Here is a 25,036-nt window from a genome sequence, read left to right as displayed (position 1 = left end):
GCCAGTTTTCTAAGATCTGTTCCTTTGCTCCTCGTTTATAGAGTACTGAACAAGTATGCTGATATGGCAGGTATTTCCTGAGTGCTGAATGAACAATGGCTGGGAGAAGGCGTGGTGCCTGTATGCTGGAGTCTGAGTTTGAACATCATGAGTTTCAAGGGCCTTTGAGACTTCCACGGAAGATGTCCCATTAGAGAGATAAATTTGATGGTCACTGAAGCCACAGCCACAGATGGGCTTCTGTAGGAAGGAAATACAGACTGGGAAGCAGTGGCCTCAGACAGATTCTAGGTCATGTTTGCAGAGCCAGGGCTGCAGAGGGCACAGAGCGCCGGTGAGGAAGAGGGGCTAGAGGAGAGTGCGAAGGAGCAGGCGCCTAGGACTCAGAGCGCTTTAGGGACAGACAGACCAGCAGTGATGCCCGCCGACTGCCCAATGCCTATTGCTTTAACGACGCGGAGATCACTGGTGACTTCAGCAGGCGACGCCAAACTTCTTTGTGGTAGCTAATTAAAACCACCATCTAAGCTACTGTGACTCTAAGACCTAAGACACACTGAACTAATAGAAAAGTCTGATTTATCCTGAAATATCTCAACTGGAAATCACTGCACTTTGGAAGTATGCTAAAGGCGACACTGTTATAGCAAGATGTCAGCAATGTTAAGATCCTCCAGGGTCTTTTTTTTTTTAAGGTTTTTTTTATTTGGGAGAAAGAGAGACAGAGCAGGGGGACGGGTAGAGGGAGAGGGAGAAGCAGGCTCCCCACTGAGCAGGGAGCCCGACGTGAGGCTTGATCCCAGGACCCTGGGATCATATCCCGAGCCGAAGGCAGACGCTTAACCGACTGAGCCACCCAGGCGTCCCGATCTTCCAGTGTCTTATAAGCCAAAGAGTTAAGTTATATTTAGTATAACTTAAATGTTAATTTTAATATATGTACATTTTTTTCAAAAATGGTAATTCTTATGTAGAATATACGGTGCTAACTAATAAAACTATGCCGTTTTCCAACTATTTTCAAGCAGTCAGGAGTTTACTCATTTATGACAACTAAAAATGTCCAAAGTAACAATGGCCATGTCTTGGTTACCTCTGGTCAATTTTCCTCTGTTGCAGCACGTCCTTTATGAGGGCCATTCGCACAAGAGCGCTGCCATTAGAGTGGCTCCAGCACCAGAGCTAGGAGGGAAGCAGAGCCTTTACTTGACCGGGAGAAGAAAAGAACATTGACGTGAATGAAACCCAACAGACATCACTTACTGGCATCCTTCTTCCAACAAAAGAATGGGAAAAGATCTTCAGGTCTTGGTCTGCTAAAGAACTTGGCACTACAAAGTATTCTGGAAGGCTGGAGAAGAAAAAGCAAACCGTTCCTGTGCTTTAGGCAGATTAGTGTGCTCTGCAGATCCCATATATACACATTTATCCCCATTTAATGTGTACCCTACTTGGCGGCCACATGGCATCTACCATAGAAGACAAGGCTGACCCTAGACAGCTCTAAAACCTGTATCATTTGGTCAATTACCACAAAACTTATAATTATAGCAGAGGAAATTATCCAAAGGAGATGTCTGAAATATTCTCCGAAGTGATTTTTAATCAAAGATGTATTCAGTTTCTGAAAAACATATCCACCTTTGTTCTCTATGGGTAAGGACAAACGGCACAAAAGACAAAACCAAACCAGACCCACAAATCCAAGGAGCTTTAGTTCCTTATCTCCCTCTTCTAACCGTTCTCATCCCCAAAAGACACCCAGACTCCAGGGTGGAGTCTGGGTGTCTGGACAGCAATTCCTAGTGGGCAGGCTCACTGCGCCGTAACACATCCTCCTTTCTCTCTTCTTCCCTTATCTTTAAAATATTCATGAAAGCACTACTAAAAACAAATATTCTATTCACGGTAACGTGATAAAGTTATCAGAGAGCAGAGTTTGATTCTTATTCATAAGAAGTCATTCCCAGCTATAAATAAGGTTGTTAAAACTGGACTTACCAAGTGGATATCATGTAACCCTCGTTAATAGAACAAACTCTCCATCCGGAAGCACCTGTCCGCTTCATTTCTCGGTCCCAGTCTGAGTATGTTTCGAAGAGCGGAGTGTTTTGGATGCTGCCACCACCAGCCCCCCGGCCACCTCCTGAGGGCATTCCATTAATTTTACTGGCTACGAGAAAAAGCAGTATTATTAGTTTTGTTTCACGGTCACATTTCGTCCCACATGCCCTCTCCTCTCTCAGCGCCTCCTGTCAGGAACACACTCGGATGGGACGGCTCCTCCCTGCGCGTCTTTCCAGTCTCCCTCAGATGTTCCGACTGCTCCCGACGCTCCTGAGGAAGAGGCAGCCTCCTCTTGTCAGAACTCATTTTGTCTCGTCCTCATCCAGCTCTTGCCTGACTCCTTCAGCACCGTTAACTTTTCTGTCCTTCTACTGGCTCTCTCTCGCCTACCTTCAAACACAGGTCACCTTGATTCTGAAGAGACTTTCATTTGACCAAGCTGCACCACTCCAGCTACTGTGCCATCTACATGCATTTTTCCCTCCTCCCTGTTACTGACCATCTTCCCAAAATGATGAACAATGCCTGCTGGCCAGATTTTCTCCTTTTCCATGATCTTCTATCCCTACCATTCCATGGAAGCCATTCATGAGCCTCCCTCATCCCCCTGCCCTAAACTGTGGGGTAAATTCAAATCACTGTTCATTTTTTCCACATGTTTTGCCTGGAGCAATGAACGCATCCGATCATGTCTGTTCTCGACCAAATCTTTCATCCTTCTAATATTGATGCCCCACTCTTTTCTACGGCTCATTATAAAATTCTTGGTCTCCTATATCTACTCAATTTTCCTTTGATAAGCTCACAAGGGTTCCTTGTACTCCACCAGAGGGCCACTCCCACCTGGGGATTTCAGCAGAGGGCCTACACTTGAACTTCCTTAGCAAGGAGCCCTCTCTCACTGAGAACTGCTGTCCTCTGGGAGATGCCCACAGCCTCAGGAAGGCCAGCAGAGTGACCAGAGGGAAAGAGAGCGTCTCAGCAGTCAGCCTGATGTACCCTGGCAAACTGGGGTGACAGACGGCACAATCTTTCCTGGTCCTGCGTCTCACGGCTACAGGTCGCAACGGTGGTGGCAAGTCTCCGGCCTGACCTCCGCGACACGACGTTCTGCAGCACTCAAACCAGCCCGCAGCCTGCACAGGACACAATGCCCCAAAATCATGCTTTCATGATGCTATACCCTTGTCCCAAACTTTCCCTCAGGCTCATTTTCCAACTTCCTGAAGCAAAACAATTTTGCTTAAAAAGCTCTTAATCAACCTGACCTTTCATTACTGCCTAAACCCCATGCTCCCCCATAGCTACGGAAACCCCTTCCTTGTCCCACGAACATGCCATGCCCACTTCTGTGGACCATTTATTAATACCTGGTGCAAGACCGGTATTTTTGGAGAGCCTCCCATGTGCTAAGGCCTGAAAATTAAAAAATGAGTAAGGTTTTATCTGTATCTTGAAAGCACCAACAAGACAGTGGAGGGTAAGCTCAGCCCCGGTCACAGTGAGCTGGATGTACAAGCGCAATGAGAGCGCTCATTGGAGATGGAGGCTGGGGCAGGAGAGGCCCCAGGATCTGACCACACCTGAACAGAGACATAAGGAATGAGCCAAATGTTGCCAGGTGGCTGGTGAGATGAGGAGGAGGTAGGCATGCTGGGCAGAGCAGAACACAAAAAACACGGTATAACTGTATAACATCAAGTAATGAAATACAGCTAGAGCATGAGGGATGCAAGGGATGGTGGAAGAGAGGCTGGAAAATGAGGTGGGGCCAAGACCCTTGGCCTCTGCTGCCCAAACAGTAGCCACTAGCCACATGTGGGATTTAAATTGAAACAAGATAAAAAATGCAGGTCCTCAGTTGTACCAGCCACATTTCCAGTGCTCAACAGCCGCATGTGGCTAGTGGGTCCTATACCAGACAGTGCAGAGGAGAGAACATTTCCCTCCCTGGACAGTGCTACTCTAGATTAGAAAGGGTCTTACGCACCATGCTAGGAATTCTGAATTTTACACTTTAAGTGGCATCAGAATTACCCAGTGATTCTGATTTCAGCAGAGCTTGTTTAATATTAAAAGGCTAAAGCCAAGCACATATCCTGGAGTGCCACTCCATCTTAAAGCCTTCTCCAGAGTAGCTACAACTGGAAAGTATGCTGAGGAACTTGAGAGCTGTAATCTCTCCCGGATGAAGAACCTTCCTGGAATGTCCAGGCAACTGTCACTTTACACAGTGTTCCAGAACACCAAAACCACAGAAAGCTATTCAACATTAGAAAATGTAAGTAATTCATCATATGATCAAATTAAAGGGGAAAAAAACACCCCATATGATCAGTTCAAAGTGCAGAGAAATATTTGATCAAGTTCAACACCTACTCATAATTAAAAAAAAACAAACTTCAGTAAATTGGGAATAAAAGGGAAATTCCTTACTTGATGAAGGGTAATTACCAGAAACACATAGTAAACATCATCCTCATCAAAATCCGGAACAGAAATGATGCCTGCTATCCTGATTACTATTCAACATTGTACCAGAGGTCCTTGCCACGCAATGAGACAACCACCACCAAAAAAGAAGTATAAAGAGCACATTCATCATTATTAAAGAGCTGTGTAAATAGTTTGGCAGGATACCCTCAACTAGGAGTCTAGAACTGAATACTTTTGAGTGTGTTGAAGTTACAGACTTTAGTAAGCCAGGCTGAGAACATACAGTTTATGAGACTGTTTCTCTAGCCAAGATTTAATCTCAAGATCTAACCACAAAAAGACAAATTTTCTGAACATCAGGTGAGGAAAAACTACAGGATATTGCACTGTTTTACTATTTTACAGGTTTTGGTTGTCCGTTTCTCAACAACCAGGACTAGGTTACATATTCTACATCGTCTTCAGTGAGAGCTTATTAGAGAATGTATGGCAGATACTTAATCTGGCATTAGAGAGTCTGGACATTCTAATGCCTTCCAGAAAGTCCCAGAGGCCTGATGCCTGTGGCTGCTCTACAAGTGGGTTACTAACAGGTGCAGCAACAAACTGGCAAAATCAGTCATCTCAGGAAGATCCAGCTTTCCTGAGAGGTACCTGAGCTTTTAGGACAGCTCCTCAGCCAACTAAACGTGAAAACTAGATCGTGAGCACTCCTGACCTTGGCTATCTTCTTCTTCTTCTTCTTTTTTTTTAAGATTTATTTATTTGTCTGAGAGCAAGAGTGAGAGAGAGAGAGCGAGCACGTGCGCATAAGCCGGGGGCGGGGGGGGGGAGTGCAGAGGGAGAGGGAGAAAGAATCCTCACACAGACTTCCCACTGAGCTCGGAGCCCAACACAGAGCTTGATCCCTGGACCCTGAGATCATGACCTAAACTAAAATCAAGAGTATTTGAATGCGCTCAACCGACTGAGTCTCCCAGGCGCCCCACCCTGGCTATCTTCTGCGACACAGTTCAGAAGTCTAATCCCATGCTGTGCTGAAATTATCCACTTAACTAGCCCCATCTATATTTAGAATGGCCTCAAACAACAGCAAAGACAATAAAAGTGGTCAACAAATGAGAAGAAAGCCTATCACTTTGATGATACTGCAGAAATCAAGTCATAAAGGATGACAAGGGTAAAAACAAAGCTGTGATGTTCAGTTCAACAGGGTGAGTCAACTTAGTGGTTCTAACTGGGGGACTTGGACTTTGGGCCTGGGGAAGAGCTGGGATGGCTGCATTTCTAAAAGTTCCTCCAGGGATTCTGATACAGGAGGCTGGATGGGAACCACCAGTATTCAAGAGACCAAAGGATCAATCACAACCATGTATAGCTACACTTGAGAATCTTCAAAGAACTGACAGGCAACAAACTTCAAAAATTTCTACAGTTTCAAATGGACTATATACTCCGTAAGTGGTTTTCAAATAAGCATTTAATGGAAAATCTAATACCAAGGCCTTTGTTAATAAAAAAGATAAAATTACAAAATAAAATAAACCACTGAAAATGTACATCTTCTGTCATGAGACTACACAACTTGAGATTACATCACAGCATTTGCAAGCTCAATGTCTGCCATGGAGTAGAGCTGCTAACACTGAGGCTGCAGATAACTTCATGAGGTTGTCTTTTATTTCTTTTTAGAGAGGGGGAGGGGCAGTGGAAGAGGGAGAGAGAGAATCTTACGCAGGCTCCACGCCCAGGGCAGAGCCTGATGTGGGGCTCGCGATCTCACCATGCTGAGATCATGACCTGAGCCGAAAATCAAGAGTAGACACTTAACTGACTGAGCCCCCCAGGCGTCCCAACTTTTTCAGACTGAAAGCATAATCTGACATCTTATCAATTTTATCACAAAGATCAGTCTGTACTTTTGTGACATTATTTGCCCAATAATAACCTGACTGAGGAAAGCAGAGTTCTTGTGGTTTCTTTCAAGTTATAAAAGAAAAAAACCAGAACCACTGTGCTTGTCTGTGCCAGCACCCCCTGAGGGGCTCCACGCCTGGGGTCCCAGTGCTATGCACCGTCCCTTTACTTCGGGATCCTCACAGAACTACTTGGATGACTGGTGAGCTCTGCAGAGATGGTGTTCTCACTCAAGGGATGCCGAACATGGAAGAAACCCTCAGAGTGCCTAAGGCCATCTCAAAGATTCTTTCCTTAGGTAACTGCAGGGGACATCCTCTAACTTCAGATCTTATTCGTGGAAACAGCTTTGTCACCTACCTGCCTGCAAAAAGGACTTCTTTATTCTTTAATCCAGCCAATGAATCAAGGTGGCATCCAGAAGTTCAAGAGTGGATTATTGGGCATCTTTCACTCACAAATTAATGAATTCTGACTGCAGTGTGTGGACAGTTCAGGCTTCTTTTGATCTTAAGGATGCAGTTTATGCTTCTGCAACAGCACGGAAGGATATTAAAGGGTGTTACCCTAGGAGGAATCTTAACAAAACTCTGGCCCAGTGTTAGGTTTATGAAGTACCTATCAAAGCAGGAGGTGACTGAAGGATGTAATAAAAAAAGTGTTCCTGAATATTTTAAGTATTAATTATCAAATTTTATCAACAAGCTACATATAAGAAGACATACAGAACTGACTCATGTAAATAAGAAAACCCAGTAGTAGAAGAGCTATGGGTAGAATAACTATTCGCAGTATTATTAACCCAGAGATGCCCATAAGGAATGGATGAGGAAAACTGAAAAATAACTAGAGGAGGCATCAGGTTCCCAAACGCATGATGAAGTTTACTGCCTTTGCTGAGCTCAGGTCATTACATTACTGCGGAAATCATAGATCTATATCCTGGACGGAATCATTTCTATTAGAAAAAAAAATAGCATCAAGAATTGATCTGTATAATAAATTTAAGTGAGAATCAAAGACTCTTAGAACTCTTGGACCTCTTGAAACTTTCATTTCAGCTACTCTCTTGCAAGTGTGGGTGAGGATCTTATTGAAAATAACCTTGATGATCATGGTCTGTAGCTTGATGATGATCCAAAGAAATATTCACCTAATGAGTAGTGCAGGATCTACAATACTTTTATGTTTAGACAATAAGTAAATTTTATAATTTATATTAAGAAATAAACTTCAAAAATTAATTATTTTGCTCAAGCCTAAGTTACAATTGGTTACATTTTGCTAAGAAAAATTAAGTTACAAATACTTTGTCTTCCAATTTCTACAAATAGAGCACCGTATGGTAAAAGCTACTCCTTCTGCAAAGCATGACTTTCACATACCATCTCTATGGTGTTTACAAGTATCTTTTAAAGTAGTGAAAATACACTTATACCATATGCACCTGCAGATACTCTGTATTGTTCCTACATCTTAATGTATTTACAATACAGTGATACTCAAATATGCTTTTATTTCATAGATTAAATTACTACAGTATGTTTTGAGATAATAAAATGAAAGACCAGTACAATTAATAATTTGTAAGATCCCTGTTCAGACCATGTTGGAGTGAACTGATCTTTCCTTGTAAATACATAATTATTTTTCTTCCATAATAGTGGGAGAACATGTACCTTAGTAGGTTGAGTCGATGTGTGGTCCCTAATCCACAAGTGGCTAATAAGAGACATGACCCCTTTGTTTTTCTCCTCTATCCTTTTATGAGGTTTTTTAAAAATGGCTGATTAAAATTACATTTGCATATAAGAAATGTACAGAATTACATGATCATCTGGAATCTTCCTTGGTGATGTCATCACTGAGTAATTACATATTCAGTAAGCATATGAATAGTACTACTTTACTTTTACAAAAACTGCCTAGAATATACTTGTCCTTTGGACAAACACTCCTCTTCCTTTCATCAATCTTATTAAGAAATATAAAGTCAGTATTTTGATGATCTCGATGATCTCTCCACTAAAAAGTTTAACCACTTTAGCTTTTGCATGAAATCACACTGTCAGAAAACATCATGCATTTCAAGTACCTTTTAATTTTCTGTCAGTTTTCTTTAAAAGATGAGATTATTTCAACTCAAGCTATCAATTAAAAGTGGGAGGAGGGGGATCTTTCTTCACCACAAAATATAAGCCAGGGACCATAGGTAAAAGATCTGACAGGATTCTTTTTTTTTTTTTTTTTTAAGATTTTGTTTATTTGACAGAGAGAGACAGAGCAAGAGAGGGAACACAAGCAGGGGGAGTGGGAGGGAGAAGCGGGCTTCCCAAAGAGCAGGGAGTCTGATGCGGGGCTCAATCCCAGGACCCTGGGATCATGACCTGAGCCGAAGGCAGACGCTTAACGACTGAGCCACCCAGGCGCCCCTAGACCTCACATGATTCTTATAAGCCTATGTTTATAGCTGCTTACAGGTTCTTCCTGGTCCCTTTCTAAGAAATAATCTAACAAATATTGTCTCTTTTAGTATATAGTGCTTTCTTCTCTAGCAGTTATGAAGCTAATAATTCTACAATCATTAAAGCTCATGTACTTGGAAGCCTCTGATAAACATAAGAATAAAATTTAAACAATGTAAAGTTAGTCACAATATTTAATATTTTCATATTTACCTGAATTGTGGTATTTTTTCCCAACATATTCAAATGCAAAGAGTAGCTGGAGGTCTGTTGGCTGGGAATAATGAGCTATTGCAAGGCATACCTAGGAAAAATTCTACATTTAGAATTTGATTTTAACACACTTATTTAAATGAAATGTACAATAAGGCCTTGATTACTGGGAGCATCATCCTGGGTGGGCCAGTGATTATAGATACTTATTTACATGTTTTTTCTGTTAAACCTAGAATGTGAAAGAGCTCCTTAAGGCCAGGTATCTCATTCATTGTTGTGCCCCCAGGACACTGTTTATAATCTTTAGGGAGTACATGGTATTTAGTAAGTGTTTGCTGAGTTGAATTTCAACAGGAAAGTAGTTTTATTCAAAAAAAGAAACCTGAAACCTAAAGAAGCATTCTCCAAAAAGGCAGTGACGTGTGTATATATATATACATATGTATTCCTAAAGAAAGGATTAAAAAAAGTTTCATTTTTGGTGGACTATAATGATTTAATACCAGCAATCTTGAAGGCTTAATGTAAGGTATGAAATTTTAATGTTCATACCTCATGGATTAAAAAAAATCTAGACTTAATAGGAAAGCTACAATCACAAAAAATGAAAATTAGCAAGAAACCCAAAAGTACAGGGTGGCTCAAAGAGGTAAATTAAAAAAAAAAAAAACACACACAAAAAAACAACTGTGTTTAAGAAAATGGTTTGAGACTACATCTAGGGTGGAGAAAGTGCTCAATCGAATAGATCAGGAACTGAATCCCATGGTCTACCAAACACTTGCCCTGTAAATGGTATGAAATCAGTTCATCTCTCTGAGCCTTGGTTTATGCAACTGTAAAATGAAGATAATACCTATGGCTATGGTAAGGATTAATTGTCTTAATGCGTGCCTGGCCTCTGCAGAAGCTCCATACATGGAAATACGGTTGATATTATTCCCAACTGCCGTTGGAGAGAAGGAAGGATGGACAGTGCCCTATGTTGACAATGCCCTGGACTAGACTGCAGAAGAAAATACTCTTAAATGATTGGAGCAGAAAGAAGAAATTTAAGACATACGAAAGGAGAGAAGAGAGGATCTTACTTAAAAAGGTTAAATATCATTTAGAAGGAAAAGCATTAAGCCAGAACAATATACTTTTGACAGTGAGCAAGCAGGAAAAGTTTAGTTCATTGTTAGTCCATGTCGATTAGTGGTGTTTGAGAGGGTTGGTGCAAATTCTAGTAACAGGTAACTATGTGTCAAGTTCTTGTTTAAAATATATTATTAAAAGACTTCTATAGAATAAATGTTTCCTGTCTTACTAAATTAGAATATATATACAAATAAGAGGACAGAGTTTATCACTAGTTTTAGTTTTGACTAAAAACAGTAACAAAAGATTCCTGAAACTTTTATGTAATACCTCAATTTAACTGACTACAAGGAAAGCTTTCCAGAACAGTCCCATTTATGCAATTAGGAGGCAGTGATCTGCATTCCCATCCTTAATCTGTCCAAGTCTTCCCTAGAGAGCTTCTTCTAGCGGCCAAAGTACTGAAATCTGTACTTGAAGAAGTCCTCGACCACTTCTTATTCCTCTCGGCACCATACGTAGTTTATAAGCTTCGTTGTACTTTCCTCAAGATTATCATTCATTTTTGTTCCATTTCTCTGCACTACCACAGCCATATTCTTAAGCCATACTCACCTTTCGGCATCTCTGTGAGCTTCCCTACATTTTGGGAAGAAAAAAAAAATCCACAATGCCTAAGAAGTATCTTCTAAAAATGAAATTCTGACCAACAAGTTTGTTCCCCAGATAACCTGCTGTGGTTCCCAGATACCTGCCTAATAAAAGAAATCTTCTCATTCTTGATTCTTCACCAAGCTGGCTCTCCTCTACCAGACATCCCTTCCCTCAGTGGTCTTCTGTCAGAGAACAACACATTTGCACGTACTGCCTGCCTTACTCCCAGCCGCCTCCTCCGCCACACTCTGCCCGGGAAATCCTTCCGCACTGCGGAGCCAACCACGCTGTCTCTGGAAACTACCTGCTCTGTTCAACTCCAATCTCTTCACAGGCCCTCCTAGCCCGAGCCAATTTCACAGTATCAACTGCAGAAACCCTTCTGCTCTCTCTGAACAACCACCGCTCTGATATAAAGGGTCTCTTCCGTTACTGTGCTTGTGTAGCTGAATGAGTTTCAGAGTATTCATGACATAGTTCTGAGTGTAGCTGAAAGGGGCATAGGGGCTCTTCGTTTTACTTCCACCATTAAATTCAATCCCTCAAGGGGAGATGCTGCCTCTGTCATTCATTCGACAGGTATTTCCTGTGCATCCACCACATCCAAAGCCCTGGGGCTGCAGCAATGAACAACACAGGCGCAGATCCCCGGCATCATGAGGGGGGAAGACAGACATGAAACAAAATAAACAAGAAATGATAGTAAGTGACATCACTGTAAGTGCTAAAGGAAAAAAAAAAAGTCCAGCAGGGGAGGGATACGAGGTGTTATGGTGAGGCAGAGAAGGGAGTGGGTTAATAATTTAGAGAAGGAGACCAGGAAAGACCTCTCTGTGTAGAGCTGAGTGAAGACCTGAAGACTTCTGCATTTTTGCTTTTCCTCAGTAGCTTTCTGAAGGTGCTTTGTGCACAACAGCAGCTGTGCTAAAAATACTAGTTGACAAAATTATTTACTAACATAGTAAGGAAAATGCTCTAAGCCAATGAAACGAGCATATCACGTTGTCTAACACATTTAGAAAGCAGCCACAGGCCTTGTTTACACAAAAGAAATTCACAGATCATTATGGAGTATGTTGTTTATGGTCACAAAGCAAAAACAAACAAAGCCTATCTGCTAGGCAAACCCAACGTAGCCCATTTCTAAAAAGCCCTTTAGAATAGCACATCACATTTATAAAGGTTAGGAAACAAATGAGTATGTCTAATAGCATCTCCATTGCAAGAAGACTGTAACAATCTTGTGAAACCGAAACTGTTCAATCACCTGCACAATGGCTGATGGGGGCGGGGGGGGGGGGGGCACAAAATGAACTAAAGCTGGTGCTGAGTAGTGTAATTACAAGTGTGTATAACTTCTTTCTATGTAATCTAAGCAAGGGGCATCTTTGGGGACCCAGATAAAGGCACATACCACTTGTGCTATCTGGGTTACATTCATGCTGTTGTTATATAGGACATTTTGAGAAGGGAAATAAAGCCAAGAATCCTTTCCCTCAAGCTTTTCCATACACAACCCCTTAAAAAGCTTATGTCCACATTCTTAGCTTCTGTCACTAAGAGCTTGAAAGACTTAAAAAAGAAGGTCTCATTTTCATGTAAAATTATCCTAATTTTGCAATGTACTCCATAAGCATTAAAAATTTTTAGAAAAACTCTACCTCTTTAAAAACTGCTTCTGAAAATAGTTCCTCTGCCCTGGCTGTCATAGGGAACAAAGACTATCTTGGGATTAAAGACATTCAATGATGGTAAATATTTCACTGGAGGAAAAAAAGTAAACTACTTCTGAAGTGATTTCTGGACCAAGAACAATCTTGTGGACAGAAGCCAGAAGTACCCACAGCTGGTTTCTCCTCTAAGACCAGCTGGGGGCGCAGCACTGGAGAAGCTCAAACTAATCAAGTTCTAGCACACTGGCAAACAAAACTGGTTTCCTATATTTTGTGGTCTGAAAGTCACCAAGGAGTAAGTCTCAGATTCAAGGGGAAAAAAAAAAAAAAAGACAGTTCACAAAAAGCCAACTTATTCTTTAAATAGGTGGGCTGAATTTTCACTTTTAGAAAGTATGCCTGACAAGTGGTTCACAATCAACTAATCTGAGAATAAAGTATAAACAAAGGGCATACGTTTCACTTACCATCTTTATATACATGTACACACACATATATATATATATATTTTATAAGCGATAAATCATTAAAAATGATTTTTTTTTGCCCCGCCATTTCGAAAAGAGGTTCTTCAAAAGGAAAGGGTGGCTCCCAGTTGCTTTGAGGCTAGACATCCAGTTCTGCAATATAAAATTCCTTCTTGCTTTATACAGATCTGTCCCAAACATCCTCATTTATTTGTGACAGACCAAGGATGAGGATGAATGCTAACGGATGCAGGAGCACAGTGTCATCTAATTTTGTCATAACACAATTTAGGCAACACCAACCAGACTACCAGAAGGTTATAGAGTAATATTTAACAAAATGTCAACCCATTTAGCATTTCGAGATTTCATATTTCAAACAGAAATATAAATGCTTCTGGTATTTCAAAGCTAATCAGTGGTTTACCCACCAGAGAACTCTGAATGTGCATCTGGTCATTTTAAAACGACTTATAAAATCAGAGCATTTCCAGAGAAAATTTAGCTTTCAAAAATTCCGGGAGGTAAAATCAAGCTGTAACTTCCCAACTGTTACCTAATTTTAGATGAAAACTTTCACTTGAAATAAAAAAAAATGCTAGAATTCTTGTTTTTAACTCATGAAGCCAGTAAGCTTTGGCAGCACACATGCCCTAACCTCTGTGTTTGAAACGTAAATCGGGGGAAAATTTCTCTGTTTATATTCTTATTGCCTCTAATTTTCTTTCCTGCACCTGCCCCTCCCCACAACAGGACTGTACAAAAGACAAAAAAAAGCATTTCTTTCAGGCCTGAGCTTATAGGCTTTTAATATTTTAAGACAGAGGGGAAAGGATTTGTGCCAGAAATCCAGTCTTGGGAAAGGGCATAAACAGTTGGACTAGGCTGTTTCATGCAGACAGTTCAGCGCAGCCCCCTTCATCACTTACCAGCAGCACAACAGACAAGGGAGATCCTGAATTTCCAGAGCACTTAACTGTTTCATTCATCTGGCAACTAATCACTTACGTGGCAACATCTTTTATGCCACTACTTTGTACCACTGTTCAATTTTCATTTGTTCATGCTCTATCTTCTCCACTAAGCACACTGCCTCACACATTAAAAATGACCAGCAGGTGTTTATTAGAAGGCTCAAGAATGAAGCCAAATAATTATGATTTCCAATTACTGAAATAGAGTCATCTGAAAAATATAGTTGAGAGTGGGAGAGAGGGAAACTTTCTGAAAGAATATTGGGCAACTGTATCAATTTCTTACTTAAAAAAAATCCTGTCCTAACTAAATCTCTTACATTCTATGGTGTCGCTATTCTTGAAATGCTATATATCCTGAAATTAAGATTTTCATAAGCAGATTCTTGATGTTTTGACTGATTAAATTACAAGTATATATTTAAGCTCAAGAAAGTAACTCAGCTAAAATGTTTTATATACAGCCTACGACCTAACGAGTCTTAAAGTCTTTCTATAGAAGAGTAGGCATCTCAAGTTAGTAAAATGCCAAAATCACAAATGGCAGAACTAAACAGATGAAAGGGGCCTACAAAATGTGAACCAATGAGTTACAGCTACCTAGCTGAATTTTTGGTAACGCAGCATGCTGAAAGATGGCTTTACAGACTCTACCTGAAAACTTTTAGCCAGAGAGCCCGCTATCACTCTGCTAGATCATCTAGTCCTCAAGGTCCAGCATGTTCAGATATTTATCTTATGCTTGCCTTCCTGTGAGGAAACTGTTGATTCTAAGTTCTAAAAATAAAGCTACAATGTCCTCACCAAAGTGTATGAAAACAGCTGCCTTAAATATTTTTGACAGCCTCATTTGGATATCAACAGAAAATTCACTGCAGTAAGTCTACTAACCATGGAAACCAAATGCAGCAGTGCATTCTGGGGTGGTGCAAAAGCAGACTCATTTCTGAGAGAAGGTTCCACTTCACTAAGAAACTGTTCCTTTATTTCCAGTGTGTGGGAGCAGACTCCTGGAAAGTGTTAAGATTCTCTGCATTGCTGCATCATAGACTGGACCAGTAGGGCAATAGGTCCACCAGCTTCACTCCTCTGCCACAGCCAAAATGTGGGATCAAGGAAGTGGGAATTTCTGCCCGTGAATCTTACTCCACCAGCAGGCAATAAACATTCCCCGGAAGGCAGGAGAAAAACAAAGCCAATTAAAAAGTCCCTAGCTTTTAGCTGTTCCTGTGGAATAGCACTCAAATTAATTCACTAAGATTTCTTTAAAGCACTAATAATTATTAGGCCTCTCCCGTAACTATACCTTTACCTAATCCTTACATAACTTAAGTCTAACTTTTAGTTCATTGATGACGTTCTGAGGTATTTTCTGAATTTCTAACCGAGAAAGAAACAAGCTGGTAATGGTCTAAATGCAAAAGATACACTAATTTCCACATCATAGTTTCTAGTATTGTAGGAGCTGATTAAAAAACAAACAAACAAACAAACCTAAAAACCTATATAGAATACTTTAAAGCAGCCAAACCATAAATTAGTCCAAGGAAATAGTTCTATTAACATTCTTGGCTTTTATTTTACCTAAGGAAGTATCTGATGACTTCCCCTAAAAAAAAAATCTGAGCAACTGAGGAAAAAGAACTTCCATACAGAACTGATATTGGTAAATATAGTATGAAACCGAAAACTTGAAAAAGCTTAATAGTATTACCTTTTTGGCACTTTCAGGACCTGATTCATCAAAGCGAAATCTGACAATTCTGAAATCTTTACAGTAAATAATTAACTCTGTTGGATTAAATTTCAGTTTCTGGTTGGGACCTAGGACTTTCTGCTTCCTCTTGTGGTCATTTACTAAAAATGAAAAAATAAAGAAAATATGTGTAAAAATTCTTTTTGTTACTCACTCTTTAGTATACCTTAACAAATTATTACTGTAAATAATTAGAAGGTTACCCACTGCTTCTGTGGAATCTTTCATATTTTCTACAATTTACAGAACTTGGAAAGGGGATCGGTTTTAACTTTGCTTTTGACTATATTTTAAGTGATCCTTGCCCAAAATCACCACCATCTAGACACATTTAATGTCTTTTTTAATTAAAAAGAAGACAAATACTTAGAAAACATAAAAAGCTAAATACACTATATTTCCATTTAAAAATAACTTATTGACTTCGGGGCACCTGAGCGGCTCAGTCAGTTGGTGTCTGACTCTTGATTTCAGCTCAGGTCATGATCTCAGGGTCATGGGATTGAGCTCCCCCGCGTCGGGCTCGGCACTCAACCGGGAGTCTGTTTAAGATTCTCTCTCTCCCTCTCCCTCCTCCCTTCCCCCTGTTCACGCTTGCTCTCCCTCTCTAAAATAAATAAACGTTTTAAAAAATAATTTATTGACTTTAATATTCTTGGGACTCAAAAAAAAAAGTGGGGGGGGACATAAACCTACAGAAATAAAATTCCAACCTAAATATTTGAGAGGTGTGATTCTTCAAGCAATACTTCCTGAGGAGAATCAGCTTTTTATGGACTGAGTAAAGAATACTACATACCTGTGACAATTTGCTCAATACACGTTAAAGGGACATCATGTTCACCAAGAAGAAGGTTTCTGTAATGGAATTTCTGAAATAAAAATTATGTTCACGTTAAGTCTTTCCCCAACAACCTCAAAGGGTGAGTAACAGATTTACTCTTACATGTGATAAAAAACTATGATGACTATCTCTAAGAAGAATAAAAAGCTTTTGTCTGCCGAACTATGACAGTTCTAAGGAGGGAGTATCTTAGAACACACTTCAGTCATGAAAAGGAAAAAGAAACACATGCTGTGTTCACACTCTCTCCACCTTTCTCTCCATACTTTTAAATATGAAATGAGGTTAAATTGTATGCGATAATACCATTATAATATCCAAGATATGTAATATTATCAATCACTTCATAGGCAACCATTTGCACGTCTAGTTCTGGTTAAACCGTCAATAAAATAATAAAGAAAAAGAGACTCTTAAGTCATCAGTTTTTAATGGGTAAAATCATGGCTTGATTTTACAAAGGAGACTTTAGAAAATCAGTCTTTAGAAAGTAATTTTTAGAGCAGAAGTTCTACTAGAAATAAAAATCTTCAGGCAAACTACAGCTTTTTTTCTTTTAACGTGTCAACAAACACTTTATACCCATTTTTAAACTGAGAACACAGGTGACACATTAACCTGCTGTCAGTAGAGTACTGGTTTATTTCCCCTATCAGTGGTATGAGATGTGAGCTATTTTAAATATATGCATCTCATTTACAGTGAAGTCTGCAGCCACAGATAAAAATGAAGCTAAAAACAAAGGGGAAAAACCCAAGTCTATAGCCAAATAAATCAGTATGTCTATATACTAGGTATCTGTAAATGCCTTTAGTCTAAATATACCTACAATAGTTTGCAATAAACACACAAATGTAAGTTAAATATTTTGGTAAACTAATGAATGACTATATGAAATATATGTATCCGGAGTCAGACACTTCTGTCAAAAGTTTACATTAATTATCCAAATATCTGATTAGAGAACAATTCCTATTACAAATAAAAATCTAGGGGATAAAAGTACGTAACACTTTACAAACCAAAATAGAACAGCCAAGGAAAAGTCCAGAATTTTTAAGTTAATCATACAAATACCTGAACTTTTAAAAACCAAAATTCAACGGTACTACTGTTTTCCAGTGAGACCATAAAATGGCAAGAGGGTTATTAAAGACAAATTTTATTAATATTTTTCTTCATTCTAATTGTACTGGAAATTTGAAATTTCAAACTAGAATTTGATGTTTCAGAAAAGGAATTGGTTAAAAATACTAGGAAATCTAGGGGCGCCTGGGTGGCTCAGTTGGTTAAGCGACTGCCTTCGGCTCAGGTCATGATCCTGGAGTCCCTGGATCGAGTCCTGCATCGGGCTCCCTGCTCAGCAGGGAGTCTGCTTCTCCCTCTGACCCTCCCCCCTCTCATGTGCTTGCTCTCTCTCATTCTCTCTCTCTCAAATAAATAAATAAAATCTTTAAAAAAAAAAAACTAGGAAATCTATAAACCGTGCTGTGTTTATACAATTATTTGCTATAAATACTTAAGCTTTTCTCTTTAGGACTAGTAAAAAAAAAAAAAAAGGACAGCTTCATTTTTAAAAGCAATTTAAAATATGCAGAAGAAAGAAAATACTAACTCCATTATTGAAAGAATATCCAAGCAAAAATCACAGGAGATAAAAAAGCAAGGTGACCAACCATCTCACAAATTCTACTCCTTGAATCCCAACATCCTCCTTACGATTTTGAAGTTTAATATAATACGTTCCCAACATTGTTAATCACTTAATGATTTTATTATAATTTTCCATACCTGTGCTTTATGTAATTACATGTACCGCTCAGAGTCAAATCCTTGATCCAATAAAACAGCACACAAATAACACACACCTGTAACGGCAGCGGGTCATCCGTAATAAAGGAAATTTTGAAGTTACTGCAGATCAGCTTTCCCCACAGATCGTACTGACTTGTGTCCGTTGCAATGCATTTTCTCACAAAATTGACTTCATTTACGACAATTTCTCCTTTTAAAAAAGAAAAATATTGTGTGAGCTATAATTATACCATAAAATGTCTACAGTCACCGTGTGGCCTACAAGGACTACTTCATGGTGACAAGAGTAAGAACAAACCCTGGAGGCCCACCAGGTGCCAGGCACCACGGATGCTTTCATCCTCACAACAGCAAGGTGCTGCCCACCATTTGTGAGACACAGAAACTGAGGCCCGAAGAGCTGAGGGGTCTGAAATGGTTCAAACAGAAAGGCTCAAACTGAGTCTGCATTCTTTAGTGCTACGTGATACTGCCTCTCGTTATCTTTTACTGAAACGCATTCTGGAGAAGAGAGAAACTACTCTCTCTTCTTCAGAGTACTGCTTGAGGGGATATTTGTGTTTTATTAACATGTGACTTTACATCCCAAACCAATTTCTTTGATTCCTTTACTAAGTGATGAGAAACAGAGTTTGGGTTTAACCTCAAAATTAATACAATCTATTATTGGTAAATAGGGTTCCGGATGGTGAGCTAGGAAGACCCTGAACTCATCTCCTCTCGTGGACGTACTGAGTCTATAGCTACATACAGACAATTTCCTCTTAAAAAAAAAACCCTTAAGGCTAGCTGAGTGATGGCTACCCACTGGGCAAATGAGAACTAAACCATATTGCAAGCGGGTAGGAGAGACTGGGACATAATCTCACTATAAACCCCATCGCTGCATGGTGACCCACAACCAGCATGCAACTCAAAACCCAAAGGAGTGAAGGGTTCAAATGGTACATAAGGCATCCCAAGTTTTAACACATACCTTGAGAGACAAGCCCTCAAAACATGGAACTTTGAAAACCAATGAGGCTTGTGTCCCAAGACCCTACAGATCTGAGAAACTGCTCTTAAAAGGCTCAGACACTTAGACTCACAAACCCGGGGGCCCAAGTCGGAGGCAGTGATGGTGCCCAGACTTAAAGTGAAGGAGGCTTACCTGTGTATATTAAAGCACTGGCCTGAAGGACAGGTGTGTTATTTAACACATGTATCTAGGAGCCTGTTGGAACACTCTCTGGGGACCGAGACTAGTGGATACCACATTCACACACTCCCTCTGCTGTGCTCCAGAGCACCAGGATCTCTCAGAAGGGAGCTTTTACATACATCTATTACCCTGATTTTTGTGGCTGCCAACTAGGGAGCACCTCCTGATCACCTGGCTCTGAAGGCCAGGGGAGCTTCTGTTCTTTGTCCCTTGGGACTGTAATAATCGTGTCACCCAGAAAGGAGCTTGTACCCCTGCCTGGAGCTCTGATTTTTGTGCCTGCTGCCAGGGGACATCTCTCCATCATGTGGCTCTAGGAGGAGATTTTCACTTGTAAGTCCCACAGGACTGTAACCACCAGAGAAAGAGTTCTTAAGCAGCTACCACCCCCAAGGTACAGCAAGAGGCAACAGACCCAGGAGCACAGTCCTTCTGTGAAGGAAGACCATTAGCTAAACATCACAACCGTGGCCTGAGGGGCAAGTTTCTAATGACACACACATCTAGGGTCTGACTGTAATCCTTTCGAGAAACCTCGGAGGGTGTGTGCTCTCTTTGTGCTCACGCTCTGCAGCACTCCAGGGCATCAGGGTCTCCTGGAGGGGCACTTTACGTGCCTCTCATGTCCTGGCTTTTATGTCTGGAGTCCTAGTTTTTGCACTGCTGCCCAGGGGACACCCCTTGATCATCTGGCTCTAGTGGCCCCCAGGGGGGTTTGCATTCTGGATACCATGACCCTATGGCAATGAGAGAGATGGTTCTTGGCAGGCAACCACCCCTAGGGTGCTGCACAGACAGGAGACAGGGACCACCACCCCCGCCCCTCTCCCCAGTCTCTCCGAAGGAGGCCTCTCTGCTTATGCTAGAGCAGGCTTCAGGTCTGGCATATATTTAGTGGTCTAGAGAACTGCTGTCAAAGAAAGTGGGCTGTGGAGGCCATCTTGATGTTCTCCCTCTGCCTTTCACCAGCTTACTAGTATCACCCAGAAAAGAGCTCATACACTTGTCTGGAGCACTGATTTTTCTAACTTCTACCCAGGAGACACCTCCAGCTCTCCTGGCTCTCGTGGCCAGTAGGGCTTACGCTTGTGGTCCCACAAGACTATCTATATATTGCATACCTTAAAAAGTTGATGCCTGAGGGTCTGGCTTCCAGTCAGCTGGAATCTAGGTGCTGAGATCCTCCCCTCTGCAACACTGACTGATTTGGCACATCCTGAACTACTGGGAACTATTAAAAATATAATAGGCTGATTGGACAAGCAGGATGGTTTGAACAAAGAGCTGGGGGAGGGCTGAACAATAAGGTTCATCTCTGACACAAGGCCCCTCCTTCAAGACTGTGAGAGGTTGTTTCATCTACTATATAGAAACCAACACAGAGTCAAGCAAAGTGAAGAAACAGAGGAGTATGTTCCAAATGACAGAACAAGATAAAACCTCAGAGAAAAAACTTAAATAGAAATAAGTAATTTACCTGATAAAGAGTTCAAAATAATGGTGGTAAAGATGCTCATCGAAAATGAAAACACTAACTCAAAAAGATAAAAGTGCCCCTGTTTATTGCAGCATTATTTACAACAGTTAAGACATGGAAGCAACATAAGTATCCATCAATAGACAAATGGATAAGGAAAATGTGGTATATATACACAATGGAATATTACACAGCCATAAAGGATGAGATCATGCCATTTGAGACAACATGGATGGGCCTAGAGGGTATCATGCTAACTAAAAGTAAGTCAGATTGAGAAAGACAAATACCATATGATTCCACTCGTAAGTATAATCTAAAAAAATAAATAGACAAAAGTCAAAATCAGAACCATAAATAGAACAAACTGATGGTTGCCAGAGGGGAAGAGAGCAGGTGGTTGGGCAAAGGAGCAGGAGATACAGGGCTCCAGTTATGGAATGAGTAACTTAGAGGAATAAAAAGCAGAACATAAGGAATACATTGTTGATATTGTAATAGCTATGCAATAGGACAGATGGTAGCTACACTTGTGAGCAGAACATAATGTGTAAAGCTGTCAAATCACTAAGTTGTATACCTGAAACTAATGTAACATGGTGTGTCAAGCACAATGAGTTTTCTTGAACTGTTTGAAGGAGGCAGTTTTCAGGATAGCTTTTCTGACTTCACAGATTTTTAAAATTGCATTTAAATTAAAAAAAAAAAAGATGCTCACAGAACTGGGGAAAAAAATGTACGAACACAATGAGAACAAAAAGATGGAAGATGTAAGAAGATACTGAACAGAAGTCACAGGGTTGTCGAATACAGTAACTGAACCAAAAACGCCCCAAGGGGGTTCAATAACAGACTAGATGAAAAAAAAAGAATCAGTCAACTTCAAAACAAGGCAATAGAACCCAGCCCAAATCAGGATAGTAAAAAGAAAAAAAGAATGGAAAATCTGAGGATAGTTTAAAGGACTTACTGGACAACATCAAATGAACTAACATTTGCATCATAGGGCTCCCAGGAGAAGGGAAAGGGGGAGAAATCTTATTGGAAGAAATAATTTCTGAAAACTTCCCTAACCTGGGGAACAGACATCCCGATCCAGGAAGCTCAGGAAGTTCCCAAAAAGAGCAACCCAAAGAGACCCACACCAAGACACACTGTAATTAAAATGTTAAAAGTTAAAGACAAGGAGAGAATATTAAAAGTGGAAAGAGAAAAACAACTTATTACAGACAAGGAAGCCCCACAAGGCTATCAGCAGACCTTTCAGCAGAAACTGCACAGGCCAGGAGACGGTGACTATATATTCAAAGTGCTGAAAGAAAAAAACCCTCTACACAGCAAAATTATTCAGAAGTGGAGAGGAAATAAAAAATTTTCCAGACAAGCAAAAGCTAAAGAAGTTTATCACCACTAAACTGGCTTTACAAGAAATGTTAAAAAAGACTTCTTTACACTGAAAAGAAAGGGCACTAATTAATTACAAGAACACATATGAAGGATTACATCTCACTGGAAAGATACACATATAGTAAAGGTAGCAGATTAATTATGTCTAAAGCTATTAAGAAGGTTAAAAGACAAAAGAAATGACCTAAAACTACAATATTTGGTTACAGGATACAGAAGATAAAAAGATGTAAAATGTGACATGAGAAACTATAAAGTGTGGGTGGGAAGAGTAATTATCTTGAGCTTTACAATGGGATAAAACTTAAATTGTTATCAACTTAAAATAGACTGCAACAGATAGAAGTTGTTATATGCAAGCCTCATGGTTGCAAAACAAAGCAAAAACCTATAGTACATATACAAAAGATAAAGAGAAAAGAATATAAGATACCACTAAAGAAAGCCATCAAACCACAAAGGAAGAAAGCAATGGAAGAAAGGAACAGAGAGGAACTACAAAAACTGCCAGAAAACAAGTAATAAAATGGCAATAAGCACAAACCTCTCAATAATTACTTTAAATGTAAATGGACTAAATGTTCCAATCAAAAGATACAGAGTGGGTGAATGGATAAAAAAACAAGACCCATCTATATGCTACCTCTAAGAGACTCGCTTTAGATGTATGGACACACAGACTGAAAAAGAAGGATGGAACAAGGGATTTTCCATGCAAATGGAAACCAAAGCTGGTGTATCTATACTTACATCAGACAAAACAGACTTTAAAACAAAGACTGTGATAACCGACAAAGAAGGGTGCTACATAATGGTAAAAGGGTCGATCCAACAAGAAGATGTAACATTTGTAAATACTTACACACCCAACATTGGAGTACCTAAATATAAAAAGGAAATATTAACAGACCTAAAGGGAGAAATAAGACAGCAATACAATAACGGTTGGGGACTCTATTACTGTCAACAGTTTGAATAAATTACCAAAAGCACAAAATAACAGGCTAATTTCCCTGATGAACATAGACGCAAAAATCCTCAACAAAATACTTGCAAACAGAAAAACTCAATAATACATTAAAACCATCATATACCATGAGGGAATAGGATTTATTCCAGGCATGCAAGGATGGTTCAACATCTGCAAATCAGTCAATGTGATACATCCCATTAACACACTGAAGGGTAAAAATCCTATGATCATTTCAATAGATACAGAAAAAGCATTTGACAAAATTCAACATCCATTTATGATGAAATTAAGGAAACCCATTTACAACTGTATCAAAAAGAATAAAATACCCAGAACTCATTTAACCAAGATGGAAAAAAAAAACAAACCAAAACCCTGTATATTGAAGATGAGGTATTAGTGAAAAAAATTAAAGAGGACACAAATAAATGGAAAGATATCCCATGCCCATGACCTGAAGAATTAATATTGTTAAAACGTCCATTCTACCCAAAGCAATATATAAATTCAATGCAATCTCTACCAAAATTCCAGTGGCATTTATCACAGAAATAGAATAATCTTAAAATCTGTATGGAACCATAAAAGACCCAAATAGCCAAAGCAATCTTGAAAAAGAAAAACTGAAGGCACCATGCTCCCTGATTTCAAGCTATATTATAAAGCTATGGTAATTAAAACAATATGGCCATTGGTAAACAGACACATAGATCAATGGAACAGAATAGACAGCCCAGAAATAAACCCACCCACATGTATTTGGCCAATTAATTTCGAACAAAGGAGCCAAGAGTATACAATGGGGGAAATGACAGTCTCTTTAATAAATGGTATTTAGAAAATGAGATAGTCATATGCAAGAGAATGAAATTAGACCACTATCTTACATCATACACAAAAATTAACTTAAAATGGATTAAAGACTCGAATGTTAGACCTAAAACCATAAAACTCCTAGAAGAAAACACAGGTGGTACACTCCTTAACACAGGTCTTGGTGATAATTTTTTGATTCTGACACCAAAAGCAAAAGCTTTTAACAAAAGCAGAAACAAACAAGTGGGACTTCATCAAACTAAAAAGCTTCTGCCCAGCAAAAGAAACCATCAACAGAATGAAAAGGCAACCTACTGAATGAAAGAAAATACTCTGAAATTATAGAAGAGGCTAACATCCAAAATATATAAAAAACTCATAAAACTCAACAGCTAAAACAAACATAAAACCTGATTTTAAAAAGGGGCAGAAGATCTGAACAAATATTTCTCCAAAGAAGACATACAGATGGCCAATAGGTACAGGAAGAGGTGCTCTATATGTCAAGGAAATGCAAATCAAGAGTACAATGATACATCACCTCACACCTGCTGGAATGGCTATTATCAAAAAGATTAGAAATACGTGTTGGCAAGGATGTGGAGAAAAGGCAATCCTTCTACACTGTTGGTGGGAATGTAAATTGGTGCAGACACTAGAAAACAGTGTAAAAGTTCCTTAAAAATTAAAAACAGAACTACCATATGATCCAACAATTCCACTTCTGGGTATTTATCCAAAGAAAATGAGAACATTAACATGAAAAAATATATGCACCCACATATCACTGCAGCATTA

The 25,036-nt window shown here is 39.7% G+C and overlaps 1 protein-coding gene across 2 annotated transcripts in view; it reads right to left on the bottom strand.

Annotated features, from left to right (window-relative positions):
- Positions 1-25,036, bottom strand: part of MTMR10 (myotubularin related protein 10) — a 51,953-nt gene that overhangs the window by 14,348 nt on the left and 12,569 nt on the right. For both annotated transcript variants that reach the window (XM_035023962.1, XM_035023963.1), the window contains 7 exons: positions 18,418-18,554; positions 16,505-16,577; positions 15,664-15,806; positions 9,099-9,189; positions 2,002-2,173; positions 1,264-1,351; positions 1,094-1,182 (listed from right to left, as the gene is read on the bottom strand). In XM_035023962.1, coding sequence (XP_034879853.1) covers positions 1,094-1,182; positions 1,264-1,351; positions 2,002-2,173; positions 9,099-9,189; positions 15,664-15,806; positions 16,505-16,577; positions 18,418-18,554 — 793 coding nt within the window. The remainder of the gene's footprint in view (positions 1-1,093; positions 1,183-1,263; positions 1,352-2,001; positions 2,174-9,098; positions 9,190-15,663; positions 15,807-16,504; positions 16,578-18,417; positions 18,555-25,036) is intronic.

The sequence above is a fragment of the Mirounga leonina genome, unplaced genomic scaffold (assembly GCF_011800145.1).
Source record: "Mirounga leonina isolate KUSES-001 unplaced genomic scaffold, KU_Mleo_1.0 Mir_178, whole genome shotgun sequence".
NCBI lineage: Eukaryota > Metazoa > Chordata > Mammalia > Carnivora > Phocidae > Mirounga > Mirounga leonina.
The sequence above is the reverse complement of the archived record's forward strand: the minus strand, read 5'-3'. Positions and strand labels throughout refer to the sequence as shown.